General features: G+C 42.3%; 1 protein-coding gene across 1 annotated transcript; it reads right to left on the bottom strand.

The window, feature by feature from the left end:
- Positions 1-13,801: 13,801 nt before the first annotated feature.
- Positions 13,802-20,804, bottom strand: LOC122490105 (orthopedia homeobox). The gene is made up of 2 exons (XM_043592627.1): positions 20,052-20,804; positions 13,802-14,354 (listed from the first exon to the last, which is right to left on the bottom strand). The coding sequence occupies exons 1-2, from the start codon at positions 20,766-20,768 to the stop codon at positions 13,824-13,826; spliced, it is 1,248 nt and encodes a 415-aa protein (XP_043448562.1). The 5' UTR covers positions 20,769-20,804; the 3' UTR covers positions 13,802-13,823.
- Positions 20,805-23,518: the final 2,714 nt, after the last annotated feature.

The raw sequence follows: 23,518 nt of genomic DNA on the forward strand, positions 1-23,518 counted from the left end.
CGTTTTTTCAAATTCTCAAACCTTTTTTTTCCCCCTTTTTTCTCTAATCTATCAAGCTCCTTTCAACAACCAGACCAAAACACACCTAGGATCTAGCATCATTTATTTGATTTGTGTGTGTGTGTTGTTTTTAATTTTTTAATTTTATTTTTTTTACCTTTTTAATTCCCTTTCTTCCTTCAAGATGAGAAAATGAAGGAATTCACCCCAAAAGAAAGAGCAAGAAGAAATGACAGCCAGGGACTTAATCAACACATATACAAGCAAGATGTCTGAACCAGAATTTAGAATCACGATAAGAATACTAGCTGGGGTCAAAAAAACATTAGAATCCCTTTCTGTGGAGATAAAAGAACTAAAAGCTAGTCAGGATGAAATAAAAAAAAATGCTATAACTGAGCTGCAGTCTTGAATGGATGCCACGGTGGCAAAGATGGATGAGGCAGAGCAGCGAATCAGCAATATAGAGGACAAACTTATGGAGAATAATGAAGCAGAAAAAAAGAGGGAGACTAAGGCAAAAGAGCACAATTTAAGAATTATATCAGTAACTCATTAAAAAGGAACATCAAAATCATGGGGGAGGGGTCCCAGAAAATGAAGAGAGAAAAAAAGGTAGATGGGTTACGTGAGCAAATCATAGTGTAAAACTTTCCTAACCTGGAGAAAGACACAGACATCAAAATCCAGGAAGCACAGAGGACTCCCATTAGGTTCAACAAAAACCGACTATCAACAAGGCATATCATAGTCAAATTCACAAAATACTCAGGCAAGGAAAGAATCATGAAAGCAACAAGGGGAAAAAAGTCCTTAAGCTACAAGGAAAGACAGACCAGGTTTGCAGCAGACCTATCCACAGAAACTTGGCAGGCCAGAAAGGGGTGGCAGGATATAGTCAATGTGCTGAATCAGAAAAATATGCAGCCAAGAATTCTTTATCCAGCAAGGTTGTCATTCAAAATAGAAGGAGAGATAAAAAGTTTCCCAGACAAACAAAAATTAAAGGAGTTTGTGATCACTAAACCAGGCCTAAAAGAAATTTTAAGGGGGACTCTCTGAGGGGAGAAAAGATGGAGCAGGGGTGGGGGAGACCAAAAGCAACAAAGACCAGAAAGGACTGGAGAACACCACCAGAAACTCCAACTCTATAAGAAACATAATGGCAATAAATTCATATCTTTCAGTACTCACTGTAAATGTCAATGGACTAAATGCTCCAATCAAAAGACACAGGGTAACAGAATGGATAAGAAAACAAGATCCATCTATACGCTACTTACAAGAGACACACTTTAGACCCAAAGACACCTTCAGATTGAAAGTAAGGGGATGGAGAACCATCTATCATGCTAATGGTCGACAAAAAAAAAGCCACAGTAGCCATACTTATATCAAACCATCTAGACTTTAAAATAAAGACTGTAACAGGAGATGAATAAAGGCATTTTATCATAATTAAGGGGTCTATACACCAAGAAGACCTAACAATTACAAACATTTATGCTCCAAATATGAAAGCACCCAAATATATAAATTAATCACAAACATAAAGAAACTCATTGATAATAATACCATAATAGTATGGAACTTCAACACCCCTTTTACAACAATGGACAGATCATCTAAACAGAAAATTAATGAGGAAACAATGGTTTTGAATGACACACTGGACCAGGTGGACTTAAAAGATATATTCAGAACATTACAACCTAAAGCAGCAGAATATACATTCTTCTCCAGTACACATGGAACATTCTCCAGAATAGACCACATACTGGGACACAAATCAGCCCTCAACAAGTACAAAAAGTTCGAGATCATACCATGCCTATTTTCAGACCACAATGCTATGAAACTTGAAATCAAGCACAAGAAAAATTTTGGAAAGATAACGAATACTTGGTGACTCAAGAACATCCTACTCGGGGCGCCTGGGTGGCGCAGTCGGTTAAGTGTCCAACTTCAGCCAGGTCACGATCTAGCGGTCCATGAGTTCGAGCCCCGCGTCGGGCTCTGGGCTGATGGCTCAGAGCCTGGAGCCTGTTTCCGATTCTGTGTCTCCCTCTCTCTCTGCCCCTCACCCGTTCATGCTCTGTCTCTCTCTGTCCCAAAAATAAATAAACGTTGAAAAAAAAATTAAAAAAAAAAAAAAAAGAACATCCTACTAAAGAATGAATGGGCTAATGAGGAAGTTAAAGAGGAAATTAAAAACTAAATGGAAGCCAACGAAAATGATAACACCACAGCCCAAAACCTCTGGGTCGCAGCAAAAGGCAGTCATAAGAAGGAAGTAGATAGCAATCCAGGCCTTCCTAAAGAAGGAAGAAAGGTCTCAGATACACAACCTAACCTTACACCTTAAAGAGCTGGAAAAAGAACGGCAAATAAAACCCCAAACCAGCAGAAGACAGAAAATAATAAAGATTAGAGCAGAAATCAATGCTATCAAAACCAAAAAAACCCAGTAGAACAGATCAATGAAACCAGAAAAGCTGATTCTTTGAAAGAATTAACAAAATTGATAAACCCCTAGCCAGTCTGATCCAAAAGAAAAAGGAAAGGACCCAAATAAATAAAATCAAGAATGAAAGAGGAGAGATCGCAACCAACACAGCAGAAATAAAAACAATAATAAGAGAATATTATGAGCAATTATATGCCAATAAAATGGGCAATCTGGAAGAAATGGACAAATTCCTAAAAACATATATACTACCAAAACTGAAACAGGAAGGAAGAAATAGAAAATGTGAACAGACCCATAACCAGTAAAGAAATCAAATTAGTACTCAAAAATCTCCCAAAAAACAAGAGTCCAGGCCAGATGGCTTTCCAGGGGAATTCTACCAAACATTTAAGGAAGAGTTAAACCTATTCTCTTGAAGCTTTTCCAAAAAATTGAAATGGAAGGAAAACTCCCAAACTCTTTCTATGAAGCCAGCATTACCTTGATTCCAAAACAAGACAGAGACCCCATTAAAAAGGAGAACTATAGACCAATTTCCCCGATGAACATGGATGCAAAAATCCTCAACAAGATATTAGCCAACCAGATCCAACAGTACATTAAAAAAATTATTCATAACCAAGTTGGACTTATACCTGGGATGCAGGGCTGGTTCAATATCCGCAAAACAATTAACGTCATTCATCACATCAATAAAAGAAAAAACAAGAACCACCGATCCTCTCAAGAGACGCAGAGAAAGCATTTGACAAAATACAGTATCCTGTCTTGATAAAAACCCTCAAGAAAGTAGGGATAGAAGGAGCATACCTCGAGATCATAAAAGCCATATATAAAAGACTCAAAGCTAATATCATCTTCAATGCGGAAAATATAAGAGCTTTCCTCCTAAGGTCAGGAACAAGACAGGGATGTCCACTCTCAGCACTGTTATTCAACAGAGCATTGGAAGTCTTAGCCTCAGCAATCAGACAACACAAAGAAATAAAAGGCATCCAAATTGGCCAGGAGGCGATCAAACTTTCCCTCTTCACAGATAACATGATACTCTATATGCAAAACCCAAAAGATTCTACCAAAAAACTTCTAGAATTGATCCATGAATTCAGCAAAGTGGCAGGATATAAAATCATGCACAGAAATCGGTTGCATTCCTATATACCAACAATGAAGAACAGAAAGAGAAATTAAGGAATCGATCCCATTTACAATTGCACCAAAAACCATAAAATATCTAGGAATAAATCTAACCAAAGAAGTGAAAAAATCTATACACTGAAAACTATAGAAAGCTTATGAAAGAAATGGAAGATGACACACAAAAAAATGGAAAAATATTCCATGCTTCTGAAATATTTGTTCTGGAAGAATAAATATTGTTAAAATGTCAATACTACCCAAAGCAATCTACACATTCAATGCAATCCCTATCAAAATAACACCAGCCTTCTTCACAGAGGTAGAACAAATAATCCTAAAATTTGTATGGAACCAGAAAAGACCCTGAATAGCCAAAGCAATCTTGAAAAAGAAAACCAAAGCAGGAGGCATCACAATCCCGGACTTCAAACTGTATTACAAAGCAGTAATCATCAAGACAGTATGGTACTGACACAAAAACAGACACTCAGATCCATGGAACAGAATAGAGAACCCAGAAATGGACCCACAAATGTATGGCCAACTAATCTTTGACAAAGCAGGAAAGAATATCCAATGGAATAAAGACAGTCTCTTCAGCAAGTGGTGCTGGGAAAACTGGACAGCAACATGCAGAAGAATGAACCTGGACCACTGTCTTATACCATACACAAAAATAAACTCAAAATGGATGAAAGACCTAAATGTAAGACAGGAAGCCATCAAAATCATCAAGGAGAAAGCAGGCAAAAACCTCTTTGATCTTGGCTGCAGCAACTTCTTACTCACCACGTCTCCAGAGGTGAGGAAAACAAAAGCAAAAATGAACTATTGGGACCTCATCAAAATAAAAGGCTTCTGCACAGTGAAGGAAACAATCAGTAAAACTAAAAGGCAACCCACAGAATGGGAGAAGATATTTGCAAATGACCTATCAGATACAGGGTTAGTATCCAATATCTATAAAGAACTTATCAAACTCAACATCCAAAAACCAAACAATCCAGTGAAGAAATGGGCAAAAGACATGAATAGACACTTCTCCAAAGAAGACATCCAGATGGCCAACAGACACATGAAAAAATGCTCAACATCACTCATCATCAGGGAAATACAAATCAAAACTACAATGAGATACACCACTTCACACCGGTCAGAATGGCTAACATTAATAACTCAGGCAACAACAGATGTTGGCCAGGATGCGGAGAAAGAGGATCTCTTTTGTATTGTTGGTGGGAACACAAGCTGGTGCAGCCACTCTGGAAAACAGCATGGAGGTTCCTCAAAAAACTAAAAATAGAACTACCCTACAACACAAGCAATTGCACTACTAGGTATTTATCCAAGGGATACAGATATGCCGTTTCAAAGGGGCACATGCACTCCAATGTTTATAGCAGCACTATCAACAATAGCCAAAGTATGGAAAGAGTCCAAGTGTCTATTGATGGATGAATGGATAAATAAGATGTGGTGTGTGTACACACACACACACACACACACACACACACACACACACACACACACATAATGGAGTATTACTCGGCAATCAAAAAGAATGAAATTTTTCATTTGCAACTACGTGGATGGAACTAGAGGGTATTATGCTAAGTGAAATTAGTCAGAGAAAGACAAATATCATATGACTTCACTCATATGAGGACTTTAAGAAAAAAACAGATGAACATAAGGGAAGGGAAACAAAAATAATATAAAAACAGGGAGGGGGACAAAACATAAAAGACTCTTAAATATGGAGAACAAACAGAGCGTTACTAGAGGGGCTGGGGGGGGATGGGCTATATGGGTAAAGGGCATTAAGGAATCTATTTCTGAAATCATTGTTGCACTATATGCTAACTTGGATGTAAATTTTAAAAAATATAAATTAAATAAAAATACAAAAAATAAAATAAAAATAATTATATATGCCTTTTAATATATGGTATTTTAAAAATTGGTAACCACTCCCCTAGGTGATAACAGGCAAAGAGCAAGTGCAATAAGCTGGGAGCTTTAACAATGACCTGTCTAACCTAAATTCAACTTAATAAACATTTATTGAGTACCTACTATTTGCCAGAGTTAATGCTAGCTATTGGGGAATTACATTGCTACAATTTATCCATTTGGGGAATATCTGTGATACTATAACAACACTATATGAGATTATAAATGGCTACTAATGTGGGTATGGCAGATGGTCCACCATCACTTGTCCTGGTCATTAGAGACCTAAATCTGATCAATGACTCCAAATTTAAGAGGGTAATAGAGAACTTGGTAATGATAGAGATAAATATTCCACACCTACTTTATTGATCTGAAAATAAGGCCCACAAGGAAAGGACAAAAAAATTCCAGTAAAGTGGAGAAGAGAATCCTCCAGGGTGACAGTGCTATCCTATGAGGCCCAGTTCCTTCAGGAAGCCTTGTTGAGGAATTCTAGCCCCAATGATCTCTTGCTTCTTTGAATTCCCAGTGCATTTATTATACAGATAAGAGAATTTAACACTTGATCAAACCATTAAAAACAGCTTGTGTACAACACTTTTTGCACTGTATATTAACTAAAATTTGTCTCACCATCTAGATATAGGTTCTTCAAGAGCTTGGGCATCATCTATTTCTCTGGCACCCCCATCTCCACAGCCTTGCCAATAACCAAAAAAAAAGTAGTTATTGACTAATAAACTATGAAAAACATGTTAAATAAGGGAACTAAGGGTATTTATGACAGAGAAAATAAGACTGCAGAGGTATTTTCTACTCACTGAATATCCATGTGCTCCCCCATACTGGCCAGCTCTCTTGCAATTAGAAGAAGCTACATAACTAGTTCTTACTTATTGGAATATTAGCAGGAGTTTCCAGGTCAAACCATTAGAGCCAATTCACAGCCTTTCAGTTCTCTCCTTTCCTTCCCAAAAGACAATGGAAACCCCATAATGAGGTGGCCAAACCACAAAATGGAAAAAAAAAAAAAAAGCTTGCTATCACTGAGTCTCCACATGAAGGGGAGCTGTCCTGGGGAATCACTTCACTTATAGTGGAATTTTTGTAAGCAAGAAATAGACCTGGATTGTTTAAAGCCAGAAAAAGAAGGTTTATGTGGTACCATACCATATCCTAGTCTTTTTTTTTTTTTAATTTTTTTTTCAATGTTTTTTATTTATTTTTGGGACAGAGAGAGACAGAGCATGAATGGGGGAGGGGCAGAGAGAGAGGGAGACACAGAATCGGAAACAGGCTCCAGGCTCTGAGCCATCAGCCCAGAGCCCGACGTGGGGCTCGAACTCACGGACCGCGAGATCGTGACCTGGCTGAAGTCGGACGCTTAACCGACTGCGCCACCCAGGCGCCCCTATCCTAGTCTTATACTGATTAATAAAAGACTAAAAATAAAAATCATTTCAGTCCTAAGATATGTGATGGAAAGTCTTAACAAGGCAAGACTACAGAAGGAAGAACAGGAAGCAGACTAGTCTCAATGAAATGAAGGACTTCCAGGTGCTTGAGCCAATACTAGAGATCTGTCTTGTGATGAGTCAGAATCTGCAAGTCCACTTGCCGTGAAATGAAAACGGGACAACTATGGTCAGGGAATTTGAATGCGGTGACTTCAAATATCCCTTTAAGTGCTAAGATTTTATGATTCTATGGTTGACAGTGAAGGACAGAAAAATGAGAAACAGCTTATCCTGAGTTAATGAATATTTAATATTATATATTAAGTAAAATAAAAAGATCCTCTTATAAAATCTTGCATGGAAAGACAAGAAACCTATCTGTAGCACCAAAGGATTCAAGGATGCTCTCCCTTGTGGATAGAGTCAAACCATCACCTCTCCCTTACAATGCCACCAATCCCCCTCAAAGTACTCTCAGAGCTGGCTCCCAAGTTTCTTGTTACATCAGCCCAGAGCTCATGTCACAAGAAGACAATTCCACTGATAAAGATTCCCCACACAAATAAAGAGCCTTCTCAGTGGCATGGTAGAACAATCTTGAATTCATTTCTAAAAAGCAGGTAAAGATCAAGAGGAAAGGCGTTTTCTAGACTCCTGAAACCATGTTTAATTTTTTTTATTTTAGAGAGAGAGAGAGCTAACATGTTTAATTTTAATGCAGCTATCATGTCCCATCAAAAATCATCTGTCCTGCAGTGCTTGGGTAGCCTAGTCAGTTGAGTGTCAAAGCATCAAAAAAATTTTAAAAATCATCTGTCCTGTTAAATAACAGGGGGGGATTATTAAACTTCTAAGTAAAGGAAGTGGTTTCGTTTCTTCCCTGAAAGTATTTTAAGAATAAAAACAGTATCTATTTGTCACATATACAATGGTATTGCTGAACGACGACCTGAAGACCTGACTTAAAAATGATCTCTGCCACTTATTAGATAGGTGGTAATGAGCAATTTATTTAGCCTCTGAGTTTCAATTTCTTCATCTATAAAATAGGGATTATAATATCTACTTCATAAAGGTGCCATGATGATGAAAATGAGATAATGTGCCCTGGATATTGAAAAACAGGGCTCAAATGTAAGGTACTAGAGGGAAAATAAGAAACACCATCTGAAAATATTATTTCTGAAATCACTATTGGGAGTACCTCATAGTCAGACTAAGCATGTAATAATTAATAAAAACAAGGGCAGCAAAAACAGAAACCAGTTCAGCATCACTGAACTCATTCAGAACATTGCAATTATAAAATCTAGAAAGAACTTATTTTAATGTCAGTATACCTACGTTTTGTTTTATAATTTATAATTTTTATTTTTTTAATTTCTTAGGAATCACATGTAATCTTTTCAGTGTTAAGGGTTTCTAGAGCTTTTAATCTGACCTTGTTTGAGTTTATCTTTAAAAGATTCAGTAATGGCTGTGAGCAAAAGCATATAAAGCCCTGTGACATTTCAATGAAAGATATAAAGAACATACAGTATATATGTCATGAAGGTTAATTATCTATTCTTGGTACTTGTGAATTACTTCAACTAGGAACTAAAAGGGATTGTGGCAGCATGAGCAACTGCAACAAGTCGCAAATCCAACTCAGCTTTAAAGATGGAAACTTGGATAGATGTGATATTTGATTATGTGGACACAAGATGCAGCTTAACTGCACAAGCAACTAATTATGCCTGCTTAAAGACTATTATGATATTGTCAAAATCAAGAGAGGGCCTCTTTGTATCTCATCCCTAAAATTCCTTAAAAGTATTTTCTAATAATTCTTATAAAATCATGCCTTTTTTTGATAGAGCACAAGCAGAAAAGCGAAAGGCATTGTTCTGTTTCTCTCTGTAATGACCACATGCTAAATAGGCCATGGTTCCTGTACCAAAAGCTCTGCACTGATGAGAGCGCAGAGAGTCAGGCAGGGGGTGCCCCCCTTTGTTGCTGCTTTCATTTTTAAAATGAATCATAATTTCTGCATTGGATACGAGGATGGGTTTACAGCTATTAGCCATCATATTAATAATTTAGAAAATACATGCCCAATCACTTGTGTTCTTTCAATTCCCTATGAACACAGCTGCAACCCACATTAGAAGCGAGGGTGAATGGATATTTTTCAGATGAGATATTTGGGCTGAATTATTAGGGTAGCCTGTACTACAAAATTACTAATAAACATTGCTTCTGGCTCAATTTAGCCTGAACTCAGTGAACCTAGTCAATGGTGACAAATCAAAAATTCTGAAATGCCCAATGAATGAATCTAACTAATCAAGGAACCCTGTAGGAAGTGGATGCCAGGATTAATGAGCCAGCAGTCTCACCATGCCATGCTGTTATTTCTTCACATAAATGCCCTTAGATGAGATTACCTTTATGTCATGAAAAGGAGAAAAGGAAGGTTACATTCCTTCAACTGACAAGTTAACTACTGCCATTACTAGAAGACACATCTTTGTGGGCTAAGTTTTCTCTTGATCCTAAAAAGTACAGTGTAGAGTCCACAACACAAATGAGAAACATTTTCATTTTCAGATGAGGCAGTCATTGAGGAAATCAAACATAAATTGCTCCAAAGTTAGAATTTCTTCCGTATTCTCCATTTCTACCTACCTTGATTTACCCCAATTGCTCTGCATCCTATTTTGTATCCAGTACCTAATATCACCTTTAGAAGTTGAAGTCCTATATCCTATTTCTGCCACCATCAGCAAAAGGTAAACTAAGTGCAACACCATTACCATGTCATCATGTTCTACCACATATATTTATTTAGTACCAATCTTGAGGAGAAAATTACACAAGGATGAATATGTGTAATCAAATAAATCAATCACATAGTTACATCATAATAAACTTTGACTCTTTCTAGCCAGCATGTGGTGACGGTATTCAATGCCAAATAGGCCCCTTGGCAAAAAGTATAATTCATTAGAGGTAGGATATCCAGCATGTTGTACTATCTACCTTGTCTTCTAATAGTATTCACCTTTATTGTCTTTTTTCCCTTATTGAATGTAATTATTTATTATTATAACTTTAACAGTTTGGAGACACAATTGCTGCTGACAAAGAGTAAAAAATAAGGATTATTCTGTAGTTGGGTTTTTTTTCCTCCCTCAAAATGCAGAAATCTTTCAGACTTGTGACTGAGATTCTCATTCTCTGCTTTTTATCTTTGCTAAACTGTCAACTTTAACAACCTAGGCCAGGTTGTCTTCCCTTATGCTAATGCCATATATGACATTAAAATGCTCAGGATTCTTAATACAAATATCTATTGCTATAGAAACAAATATTATTCTAAAGTCAGGTCAAGTGAAAAACTCTGTACACTTTCATTATAATATTGATAAATAACCATTATATTATGAAATATAAGTATCTTTGAGAGCATCTATCACTTGAGTTGATTTGTAACTTCTCATCAGTGTTCTGAGTTGGCCCATTTTTTTCAAATGAAAGATTTCCCTTGCCTTTGAGAAATACAATTTTTAAAGATTCCATTTAGCATCCTTTATTGCATTCCTACATCATAAAGTTATGCTTTATAGCAGCATAAAAAAGCTGTAAAATTAGCATCCTTGTAAACAACCTTCCATGCTCACTGGTAAAGCAATCTGTAATTTGTAGTGATCTCTTAAATGTGACTTGAGATTACAGTAGCTACGAATTCAAATTTTTCTTAAAAAAAGCACTAGTTAATTCAAGGGAATATGATGAAATGTAAAAACAAGAAAAAGTATTTTTCATCTACAGATATTTTAGAAATGATTATTATGCTGCTAAATTCTAGAATGCTAACATTCAGAAATGTTCCATTTGTATATGAAATCCCAAATGAGCATGTTTTTATCTTAATATTTTAACCTTATATTAAAAAATACCCTTTAGAAAATGTAAAATTCAAATATTCTGTGAACACACTCACCAATTTTACCTCTAATTAAATTCCTAAGGTAACATGAAGACACGATTTTTCTCGATCATAGAAAATCATGTATTTTTGTCCTTGCCTTTGAGGAGATTCTATTGTGCTCTCAGTTGAGTAACAATTACAACAGGTCCTAAAATTCGTATGTAGTCCAGTGGTACAGTCTTTTTAGGGTTTACACACTATGGCAACCAAATGAGAAATCTTCCCAGGGGATTGGGTGCACTCTCAATGCCCATAATGACCCTTAAAGTTTAAACCACAAGATCAATTTTGATTAGTCTTCCAAAGAATGCCTGTGATATTGATTTGCCTCCAAGTTTAAAACACACCACAACCTTCCCTCTCAGACTACCAAAGAAACAGCAATTTTCACTACTAGTTAGTTTCAGCACGTGGCTGTATTCGAGGTTGGCTCACACCAAGGAAGGACCCTAAGAAAACGAGAGCGGCCAGATGAAGCAAAGCCTGAGAGGCACAACCCAAAGCCAGGTCGTCCTATTTCAGACCTGCCGTTTGCCTCCGCTCTTGAGGTCTGGGGTTATAAGAAGCCGAGTCCAGATCCTGAAGAAACAAAGGAACCAGGTCGCCTCTTTCAAAAAGCCAGGAGGCCTAGGCCCTAGGAGAGTACACCCCACCCCCTCCCCTGACGGCCCAGCCCTTTCACGTTTCAGTCCACTGCATACCTGGGACCAGACGCGACTTTGGGTTAGTGACGCCTGAGGGCAGAGCTACCGGTCCCCAGACTTCCTTTACTATGGTCCTTCTGGCCTACAGCTTTCCTATCACAAGCACGCAGCCCGAAGAGGGTCGCCCTCCACTCCCTTGCCGTAGGGAAACGGTTCACAAGAGAAGCTCATCAACCCCTCGAGCCCTGAGTTTAGCGCCGGCAGCTGCGCCCTGAGACTCACTCTGGAATCCCTGGCAGGCCCAAAGCCTCGCGAGGCCTGGAGCTCGCGCGAGGCCCGGTCTTCTGGCTTCCGGCTCGTGGACTGCGTGATTCAAAGCCTGGCCTCCTGCACCAGAGCGCTGCCTAGGCCGCGGTGCAACCCGGAAACTGAGCCCCAGCCTACTGAATAGGGTTCCCGCCATTTGAGGTCCAGGATCTTCGCCAGTTGAGAGCCCTCGTGCATACAACAGGACGAGCCCTCTTCCCCTCCCCCACTTGACCCCTTTCCTGAAATTCAAAGTCACAACAAAACCCATCATTCTCCATATCACATACTGAAAATGATTTTATTTTATCCATTTACATTTAACTTGATATAAACTTGTCCGGAAAAGTCAAATAATATGCTTTATATTAGCTCAAACATTTATTAAGAAAACCAAATTCCATAAATAAGCACAGACAATAAGTTAAAACATATCACAAATTGACCAGTATGTAACAAGAATGCTTTATCTACACAAAACATCCTATTTCACATGTTTGTTCATTCTTCGAAAGCGCTTCTGTTCTCTGGGTTTGGATTTGACCAGCACATGCAGAAAGAGCTGATTGTGTTTCTCTGTACAAAGTTGCAGGGTTGTAGATGTCCGGGTGCACCCATCGACAGCCGGCAAGGGCCAGAGCGGTGACCGAGGGGCACGAGGGACGACAGGACGACCACAAAACAACCTAGGGCACAGAGCAGCGAGGAGAGAAACGGAAAAGGAAGCAAACAAACCCCAGTCCTGAAGGATCCAGAAAAGAGATGTGGCTTTTACTTTTACAAAAGGAAAATTTTCTTACATTTTATTCTTCCTTATAAAGACTTATCAAAATGGGTAAGATCACCTCTTCTTCATCACCTGACTGATTTAGTCTACTCCAGCCACCCAACTCACTGGCATATTCCTCCTGAGAAGCCTTCCCTTCTATAACCTCACACAGTTGTGCTAAAGAAAATAAAAGTAAGAGAAAATAAAAGTGTTCTTTTGCAAGCCAATAGAGGGCTGCATGGATGTGACTGGGCGGACGGGGCAAGGGTAGGGTGGTGGGAGAGGAAAGAAAAAGAGGAGTTTGGAGAAAGAATACAGGGATAAATCAAATTATATCAGTTGGGCCCTCAGATGAGGCGGTTGTAGCAGATGCTTGTCCTCCTTTAAGACGAAAATCCCTAACATTGTGCTGTCCCTTGAACACGTCCGTGTGTGACCTAGGTGCACTGTGTATGCGTGTGTGTACGTGTATGTGTAGTGTCTGAAAGTGAGCGAGAGTGCGGGGGTGTGTGTTTCTGCGCACAAACCAGTCCATTGGTGTCTGATTTCAGATCCTGAGTCGACTCCCTGGTAAGTAAAATGGCGGGAAGGATGCTTTTTGCAGGGCGCGGGAGGAGGGGCGTAAGGTGCGGGTAAAGAAGGGACTGGAGGGGAGGCGGCGGGTGAGGGGGTCGTAGGCGTCGTGTTGAAGGTGTAGGTGAGAATGCCGCCAGTCGGAAGGCTGGGAGGAGGGCGCGAGCACGCTACTTGCGAGCCGGGTGGCGGGGGGTAGCCGGAAAGGGTGGGGTGAAGTGCTGGAGAAGGGGGCCAGGGAAGAGTTGGGGGAGACGGGAAGAGGAGCTGAGAGGAGAGTGGGGACCGGGGCGGGCGAAATCAGGTGGAGGGGAGGCCTCGCGGGCTGGGGCTTGGGGAGAGCCCCAGAGAACGAACGAGAGAGGAGAGAACAAAACGAGAAGTGGAAGTGGCGGAGGCCGGGTGGGGGGACGGGGCAGGACGCCGGGGCAGGGGCCCGGGCAGGGAGCGGGGGCCCGGGCGCGCGCCGGAAGGACCTCGGGGCGGCCCTGGGGGCGGCGCCGGGGGCGGAGCGGGCTGGGGCGCGGCTGCATTAAGTGAAGCTCATGGAGACTGTGTGCTCTAGCGCCTTGCGGCGGAGGGAGGCGATGCTCGTGCCCCGCCACACGTCGCTGCTGTCCGGGGAGCTGCAGAGCTGGGGCGAGCCGGAGACGTTGCTGGGGCCGGGGAGGGAGGCGGGCACCATGCCGGGGAAGGCGGGCTGGTAGAGGTGCGACTGCAGCCCCGCGCCGTTGGAGCCCGCCAGGCTGTTGGACAGGCCCATGGAGTTGGGCGGCGGCCCGGCCGCCAGGCTGCACTGGGACAGCGACTGCGCCATAGCTTGCTGCCTGCCCAGAGCCGGCGGCAGCGGCAACTGTGATACGCCCGGCATGGCGGCCGCCGCCCAGCGGGTGTCGTTGGCGTGGAAAGAGCACAGGCTGTCGCCCATAGCGGCGGCGGCGGCGGCGGCGGCTGACGGAAACTGAGGCAGGCCTGGTGTGGGCAGCAGAGTTCCCGGCGCGCGGAACACGTTGGTGGTCTTCTTGCGTTTCTTCCACTTAGCGCGCCGGTTCTGGAACCAGACCTGGAGCGGGCGGGGCGGGAGACACACAGAGCGCTATTAGCGAGCCGGCTGGCCAGGGGGTGGGGCGGGGGCTTGAGCCTGAGAAACCTGCGTCAGACACTGCCCCAGGCGGGACAAGTACCACCTGCCCAAAGTGCCCGTACACTCAGCCAGAGACCGCGGTTCTTCGTCAGCTCGAGACAACCGGAGTCCCTTGCACGCAGCAAGCGCCAACCTCCGGGGTCCTGATAGTGCCCCGGAGCGCTTACACTGGGTGCAAACATACCACCGCGTGCAGTGTTCACCACGCCCCTGCACGCTGGCACTTTCTATGCACTGCTTAGAGGCACAAGTCTGCAGGCAGGCATGTGTCAAAATCGGACCCACAGGTGTACAAATGAAGATAAACATGTGTACCCATGTGGCTTAATAGCGTGCCTTATAACACTGATGGGCTATAGAATTTTCAGAAACGCTGGAAATTTGGAAATTGATGAGGGGCTGAGGATGACATAGCCAGTTTCAAAATCGAAAGACAAAGGAAAACCCCTAACGCCACGGATGACAGAGCGGAGAGGTTAATATAGTGATCCTTGTGGGAAAGCGAGCCGCACTGAGCTACGGTGTTGTTTGGGTCGCCACCGTGATTTCTGATTTGTAGCGACTGGTTCTACTGCCACAAGTCTCCATGCCTCATTCTCGAACCCCTCTGAGGGCACCTTTTATCTGAGCTGTGCAGATGTGCTGGAACCTGCTGCCAGGGCCCTGAGCCCCACGTCCTTCAAGTCTCTTTTCAGAAACTTGCTGAGAACCCCGAATTACAAGGTTTCCAATTCCTCAAGTCTCCCCTGTTTGATCTGTTTCATGTATAAACTGAAAACAAATTTTCTGACCAGTACAAATTAGAGGTCAAGTTTAAAGCACACACTAGTAATGAAACAAATTTGATTTTGCTTCAGACCCACATATCTTTCTTTTTAGAGGAGATGTGTTTGATAAAATATACTCCAAATAAAAATAAGCCTCGTACTCGTTTTTTCTTAACAATACCTCTGAATTTCTGAACTTACCAGACAAACTTGACAATTAATGCCATATTCACCACCACAGGGGAAGGAAGAGTTCTTCTGAAAGATACCAGGTAAACTGCCTGACCAAGAGAACTTCCTGTTTCCCCATACTTGAATTTGGGTTGTGTGTGGTTTTTTGTTTTGTTTTGTTTTGTTTTTTAATAATAATTGGCAGTACGCCTACCTGGCAGGCTTGCAGTTTAACACATAGTCAGTTGGAGGTTTAGTGTGCACAAATATAAATTACGTAAGACACAACTCAGGTACTGATTGAGTTTCCTCTTAGAATGTGACAAACGTAATTTGACCATATTCATGACCAAAAGGTTATTCATCTGTTAATCCAAGCTATTTAGTGTTTATTCTGCAAGCTAAAGGATCATGAGTATGGATGTACCTGACCTATTCTCAGTAAGCCAGCTATTCACAGAGGCATGTTACACTGTGCAGGTGAAGACCCTCCACGCTTACTAGTGTGAACGGCATTGCACTCTAGACATAGTGCCGGCCTTTGAGCTGGCCCTGGCCTTTCTACCGCACCCAAGCCATCACCCATCATTTCATCTTTCTCTGATTTCTACCCCATTTCCCGTGTTTCTGCCTACCCCAATTTCCTGATTGTGTAAAGATGCCGGGTCCCTTACTTGCTAAAGCCCCTAGAGTAGGTGGCACAACGGATTAATGAGACTGCGGGGCCCTTGATAGTAACTGGGATCAATGCCGACGGCGGAGAATTGAGCTGTTTAGCGGCCTGGAGCAGAGAGTAACCCGCAGAAGCCAAGGAAAGCACAGTGAGGAGACCTGTGGCCACAGGTCACTTTGCATTACCCATCCTAGGCTGCATTGAGGAGAGGTAGACTGGATGGAGCCCTAGACAGGGAGGATGTCTATGTCCGAACGGTCCCCACATCTCACATTCTGCACTCGGGTATATTTAGAAAGATAGCTATAAAGACCGGTTCCTAACGGCCTGCAAAGTGTCAGTGAATCCCTAAATGTTTGAATATCTTGGGCTGGGCAGTGGGCGAAGAGGGTGGCAGACATCTGGGGGGGGGGGGTTCTGGAGAAGCAGAAGAAAGAAGGGCAGGGCCGGAGGGATTGCCCCTACAGTGGAAAACACAACTGCTAGAAAGGTTTCTGGACCTCAGGCACAGGTGGAAAAGAACAGCTGTTAAAGAACTAAATATGATAGGAATAATCGAAAAATCGTGCTCAATTATGTTTGAGGGTTAGTAGTCAAATGATGGCTACAAAATTTTTTATGTTTCATGGCTTACTGGGGTTGTGAAAAAAATCTGCATGGGGTCTGAGCACCTCCGTTCCAAGCTATGATGCATATGTTTTTAAAATGTGAATGTTTCCACTTGAAAACTAGAGCATGACGGATTAAAATGCAGGCAAAACCTAAGGGAGATTTTGAGAATGCACAGATGACAACTCCAGAAAATATATTAACCGCAGCCACTGGCCAACTTTGTACTCAGTTTGAAATGCAGCTCTTTTCAGAAAATGCTTAATACAACAGTGAGAATCTAATGGAGGTTGGAATTTAAAAATCCACTTTCATGATATCTGCTGTTACAGTAATATAGACATACTGTAAATGTATTTTAAAATATATAGCCCGTTTAATTCCCCACCTATAAATGGCTCAGAAATAGAGAAAGAGAGGGAGAAAGAGAGAATATTACTTTTTTCCCCCTCGAAGCAAACGCTTTATGAAGATCTCATTGGAATCCAGCAAATGATTAATGTGAAGATTTGGGAGGAAATCTAGGGAGCTGTATTAAAGCCGAGATCTCAGGTTCATTTCGATCAGCCAGCCGTGAACTCTGGGCCGAATTCATTACACTTTAATAGTGCTGGGAGAGGAAGAAAATGCAATTTCTCATTCCATTAGAAAACTAGAAAATACTCTCAGCTTGTCCCCCTATTAAGATGTGGCAGGTGACAGGGCCATTCTGGGGGACACGGTCAATGGAATTACAGCACATTATTTTTGTTCGTATAAAATATTGAAAGGCAAGCCTGACTGTGCAGAAGTTATTTCACTGATTTGGTTTTTATGTAAATAAAATATTGAAAGTTAATTAATCCGTGCTAGAGACTAATGATTATGCTTATTATATTGCATTTGATCGCGTAATTTGCATGATTCTCGCATTGCTGCTTAATAAGCCATTCTAGGTTATAAATAATTCTGAAATTGGTTTCTAATAATGGCATGCTATAAAAGGAATGGTTTTATTACACTAGCCAGAAAAGGGGAGCGATATCAGACATGGAATTGGCCTCCATGTGAGTAGAAGTGCTTTAATAAGTACTTAAAAGTGTGATATATACCAGATATAGATAAAAATAAGTATGTTGGATCAGTTAGTCTAGAATTTAAAAAAATCTTTAAAAGCATACAATTGTAATAAATTAAATGTTTAGATCATTTTTAATCAGTGCAGTGGCCCACATACTGAAAAGAATGTGTGGCAATCTGTTAACTATAAAGAAAACTATGAAGTACTCATCATATAAGAACATAAACCAATTACTATTTAATTTGAATTTGGTCAAGGAGCAATGGTACAGTGAATTGTGAAGTAAATACATTTTCCATAAATTATTTTTGCATTACATTACATAATGTTAATCATTTTGAAATGTTAATTAAGAAGGTTATGTTGATCTGATTACTTTTTAAACTATGAAACATTATTTTTAAAAATATTGAAATTGCCATTCTATTAAATTGTTCCTATCAGCAGCCTCAAGCTATTATCTTTTGTTGAACATTATGCTAGAACAATTAAAGTACTTTGTCTTTTTCTTCTTGATTATTCTTTTGTGTACTTTTTGAAAATAACTGTTTCTATTACATAGTTTGTATTTTATTTCATTTACAACTTTTTCTATTAAAAGAACCACTGCCATTAACCTTTGGAAGACCTAATAAAGTTTAATAGACCTCATTTTCTTTTTTCATAAAGTCGGTTGTCCAATTATATTTTATTTGTGATTCTAAGTTCTATTTTAATTTAAACTAATTACCACTATGTCTAGGTTAAGCAACAGCATTTTACTCTTTAAAACAAAAATTATTAGGTAGTATTTCTCTTGAGGGACAAAAAGCAAATTTATGAATTTTGAACCTACAAGATTTTAAGAAGCCAGTATTATCATTAACAGTAATGAAAGTATTGAAATTGTTTATTTCTGGTAAGGTTTGGACCCAGCTTCAGATTTAAAAAGAGGTGGGAAGTAAAAATCTTTTTAAACAATAATATATATCTGCACAATGCAGTTAACACTTTTGGGGTGTTCAATTTCAATGGCCCATGATTCAGGGTTTCCAAAGTCCACTGACAAAACCACCTGGACTTACAATGAGTAAAAATGTTAATCTATGTTCTACCTTGATGATTACTTTATTAATTGACCACTTTAAGTTCCCAGAGATATTCATTTGCTGACTACTTACAGCAGAAGCATATCTGTTTTTCCAGGTTAGACTATTTTTACAATGTCGAAAGCAGACATAAACATTCAACACTGTGATTATGGACACCCTTGTCTCTTACTTCTTAGATCAAATGTAAAGCAACTGGGATCTTTAAACTTAATTTGTTAAAGCAGCTAGAGATGAAATTGACACCCTGGATGACATAGAGAAACTATCATGTTCAAGACAGGAAAGGAAGGTTTTCAGAACCCTGGATAGCTCAAGACTCAGTGAGCGCCTTGGTATTTCACCTAGAGCAGTGGTCCATAAAAGATCTGATATATTGTTTTCATTCTTTTTCAAAAAGCGGGGGGAAATGAGATTCGCTGAGCTTATACTTTTATTCCTCGATTTGCAGAAAAGTTATAGATGTGATTTTCAAAGTTATATATACTTTACAACTTGGAGGGTGGTTGGCCGAGAACAAGGTATCAGTAACGAATTCGTCTGCTACCTGTCAATCTTTCTTGCCCTAAATGTCCTTTCTTCAGATCGGATATCTACAACAGAAAGCCTTCAGTCCCCCCATCCCCAGTTTCCTTAAGGGGAAAACCAGGGTTCAAAGACTGGGGGATCTTTACAGCCGCTCTCGGCGGCGCTTCGGTAGACCATCAAAGTTTAAAACCTTTGCAAACCTCAAAGCTCGGGGTTTGTTGTCTTAGAGCTGCTGGAGGGTGATATGCAAGAGAATAAAGCTGCACCGTGAAACTCAGGTATGGATTTTTTGTAAGGTGCCATCATGCCTTATTTCCTCCCTTTTCAAGTTTTCTGTAGAATTGTTGCATTCCCCCCATGTATCCAGACGCTTAACACAAACTCATTAGGGGTAATGAAATACTTGTGAAGAACTCGAGGTGGAGTGGAGGTGCGCGCTCAGCTTAGCCGCCTGGGAGACGCGGAGGCTGGGAGACGCAGAGCTTCCCTTCTCAGGACGAATGAGACGACCTAACAGTAGAACAACGCCGGCTTCGCTTTTGAGGCATTTCTGCAGGAATGTGGCTATACTGGTGGGAGGTGGGAGCCCTGCTTGTCCTTGGAACTTATAAGGCAGCCGAAGAGCAGCCCAGGACCCCGACAGGGAAAAGACCCCGTTTGTTTTGCCCAAATCCTCCCGCCCCACCTTGCCTTCTGCCCCGGCGCCCAAGCCCGGCGTACCTGCACTCGGGATTCCGTCAGCCCGATACGCAGCGCCAGCTCCTCGCGCATAAAGATGTCGGGGTAGTGAGTCTTCGCGAAGCTCCTCTCCAACTCGTTGAGCTGCGCCGGGGTGAAGCGCGTCCGGTGGCGCTTCTGCTTCTGTTGGCCCTGCTGCTGGCCGGCTTGGCTGGGGTTCGGGCCTCCTTGGGGCCCCGGCTGTTTGTCCGGGTCCTTTGCGCTCACCGCCAGCGAGGCCGGCGTAGAGCCCACTGTAGTGATGTCCTCCCCGGGCAGCAGAGTGGCTCCCTCGACTGGGTCGGAGTTGGGCGCTAGGTCCCCCGGATGGCCCCCAGGGTCGGAGCCCCCCACGCCCAGCCTACACTTCACCGCCTCCCGGTGGCCCAGAAGCTCGGCAGCATCTTTCATACCTGAGGAGGGAAGGGGATCGCGGTCACTACCTTCCTGGCGATGCCAGGAGGGACTATCCTCCCTGCGCGGTCCTCCTTTAGCCCCATCCTTGGCTCCCTCTGCGCCCACGTTCGCCCTATGAAGGAAACTCTCGGGATGCTCAGCTGGGTTCCCCAGAATTTGGACAGCCAAGTTGGAATACCATCTCCCGGCCCTTTCCCCTCTCTCTGCAGCCGGCTCTCGTAGTAAACAGCACATGCTTTCATATCTCCGGCAGTGGAACACTCCCAGTCCCGGCAAAGAAACATGCCTTCGAGTCCCTTTCATGAACCGTACCCCTGATGTCCCAGGAAAGCGAGAGCATATCCTTGGACTGGGGTGGGAGGGGGGAGAAAAGAAAGAAAGAAAATTAAACGATTCCTTGGTTGCTGCCCCACCTGCGCTCAGACAGCTTGGCGAACTCTACCGCCGGCCCTCAGCCGATTCCCTCTCACTTTTGGAAGATGAATAATTCTCCAAGCCTTCCACCCTCTGAAATCAACCCAAATCAGCTCCGCCTCCCCCTCAAATCAGAGAAAGTGTTTGGAAAATGGAGTCACATCCATCACCAAAGATTCCCAAACCGGAAACCCAGAGCCCAGCAACCCAGACAGCATTAAGGAAACTCAAGGAAACTATAGACAGAGCAGTGAATCAAACTTTACAGAATTCAACTTCCTTCCGGAGAAATAAAAGGCGCGTTTCTCTCAGCCATTGGCAATGCCGAGTCCCTTGCAGGCGGGGATGCCTGTGAGGATGAATTTGGCTTTTCTCCTTTCTCAGTGAACACACTTAGCAAATCTGCCTCGATTGCAGCGGCTTCTCGTTTGTGCCAGATTTTTACAAATTCAACCATTCTTAGATGAGGGGTAGAGAATGAGGCAGGGGGAGAGAGCAAAAAAGAGGAGGAAAAAAAATTCCTAATCAAAGCAAACAGGAGGGGAAAAGAGAGAAAGAAAAACACCTCCTAACAAATTAGCTCAGGGTAGATCGCCGTTCAAAAAAATTTAATAATAATAAGGGAGAGGGAAGAAGGGGAAAAAAGGAAAAAACAAAAAGTAACAACACTTCCCAAGTCCTCTTTTGGATCTACATATTCCATAGATTTTTTTTTTAAAAAGACGATGTTAAATCAAATTAAACTTTAATGCAGCACAATTACTTTTAAAGAAATTAGTCCATTTAGGGCGCATTAAGGTAAAATAAGGAACAAATTGACAATTTCCTGCCCAGGCTTCTCCTGGCTGCCCGGGCGAGAGGCGCGCACTCACCTAGCCTGGCGTCCAGGAGGTCGGCGTGAGACAGCATCGCGCACCGCTCCAGGGCGAAAGCTGTTCCCCCCCAAATTTTAGCGGCTTTAAGTTATTTAAAATAGATATAAGCTATAAGCTATACGATATAGATATATATAGATCACCTAAATGAAAGAAAATTCGGTTTGTGGTTAAAAAGGGGGCTTCTTGCATTATAATGTCCTTTAGAGAGACGGGGAGGTGCTTAACAGTTGAATGAACCCGTGAGCAGCTCGGCAAGGGGACCAATCAGGAGGGCAGCCTGCAAATGTCAGCGCCGGGAGAGTCCCCCACTCCGCCCGCCCGCCCGCGCCCGCCCGGAGGAGGCGGTGGCGGCGGCCCTGGCAGCTCCAGCCGCGAGCAGCAGCAAAAGCAGCGGAGGCCGCCTCGGTCTCGCCCTGGGCTTCTGGGCCTGGCTCCCGTAGGTTCCTCCCCGAGATTTTCTCCAGTCACACCTTTCCTTTTCCTTGTCCCTGCTCCCTCCAAAGGTGCAGCTCGGTCTCCTACAGCTAGGACCATCCTACGGCAGAGGCAGTGCTGGGGACGAGCAGGGCTTGACCCCCGCATGACCCGAGAGTCACTTCTGCCCGCGCGCTCTGGGCAACACAGGTCTGCTGCTGGTTCGGGCCTGCCATTACGCAGCATAACCAGGGCACCGCGCAGCTTCTAGACCGCGCGTAAACTCCGCTGCAGCCTAGCAGGCCTGAGCCCAGGGTACAGATACCCTGGCTGGGACCCCGGGCCTAAAGAGTAGCTAGCAGCCCCTCAGCAGGCCTAAAGAGCAAGCAAACAAACAAACAAACAAAAGAGTCGACTCCCCTTGCGCTTCCAGCGCCCGCAGTCAGAGTCAGGACCCCGCGCACAGTGTAGATCCGTGCACTCCACACCGTTGCGGCCCGGCTGCCGCTCCTCCACCGGGCCCACGCTTGCATCCTGGCCCGCAACCTGCTCTTTCGGTCAAAGTTTCTAAGTTCAGCTTGGTTCCCAATTCCACTTATGGCTGTAAATAAAGTTAAATGCTCTTTATTTTCTTCTTGAATATGTTAAACTACTTGAACAATTTAAAGTGCTTTTGCACAAGTGAAGCGAACCATCTCTAATGTTCTGATTTTTCAGAGCCAGCCAACAACAAAGTTTAGATTAGTAATATATTTCTAACCAGAGTAATTTTCAAGATCATTAGGCATTTATGTAATTAGTGCCAAATCTATAAGCTTTTATTACGATTATTAGAGTAAAATCAGTATAAATTTGTACTAATTTACTACTGTTTAGACTTGGCTGTCAAGCCCAGAGGTTCTTATTGTAAATGATAACTGAGGAAATTAAGTGCAAAATTCTGTACCATTTCTGATCTGCTCCTAAACAATCCGTTTCAATTGTATTTGTAGCAGAACATAATGCCCTTTTAAAGTTATTTGACTTGTATTTTTATTTGCAACACAAGAAAAATGCCCTCTACCCAGGCACAATGAAAACTGATATTTACTACTCTCAACTTGATTAACATTGATTTTTAATTCGAGAGTGATGCAATTAAGATTATTCATTTAGTGCAAATAAAGCTTCCACAAAAGGGTGGTCCTATGAAGTCTGTTTTAAATAATACCGAGCAAATGGCTTTTTTTGTTCGCCGTCCAATTGACTTACACAAAACATTGGAAATGCTGCCTGAGAGCAGATGCGAGAGGAATGGTGCGTGTGTGTGTGTGTGTGTGTGTGTGTGCGTGTGTGTCCTTAGCTGTG

The sequence above is a fragment of the Prionailurus bengalensis genome, chromosome A1, assembly GCF_016509475.1.
Source record: "Prionailurus bengalensis isolate Pbe53 chromosome A1, Fcat_Pben_1.1_paternal_pri, whole genome shotgun sequence".
NCBI lineage: Eukaryota > Metazoa > Chordata > Mammalia > Carnivora > Felidae > Prionailurus > Prionailurus bengalensis.

Excerpts from the sequence above, each read along its gene's own strand:
- LOC122490105 (XM_043592627.1), bottom strand. The coding sequence starts at position 20,768 with ATGAAAGGGACTCGAAGGCATGTTTCTTTGCCGGGACTGGGAGTGTTC. Across the intron at positions 14,355-20,051 it reads TGACGGAATCCCGAGTGCAG|GTCTGGTTCCAGAACCGGCG; the intron begins GTACGCCGGGCT and ends CGCCCGCTCCAG.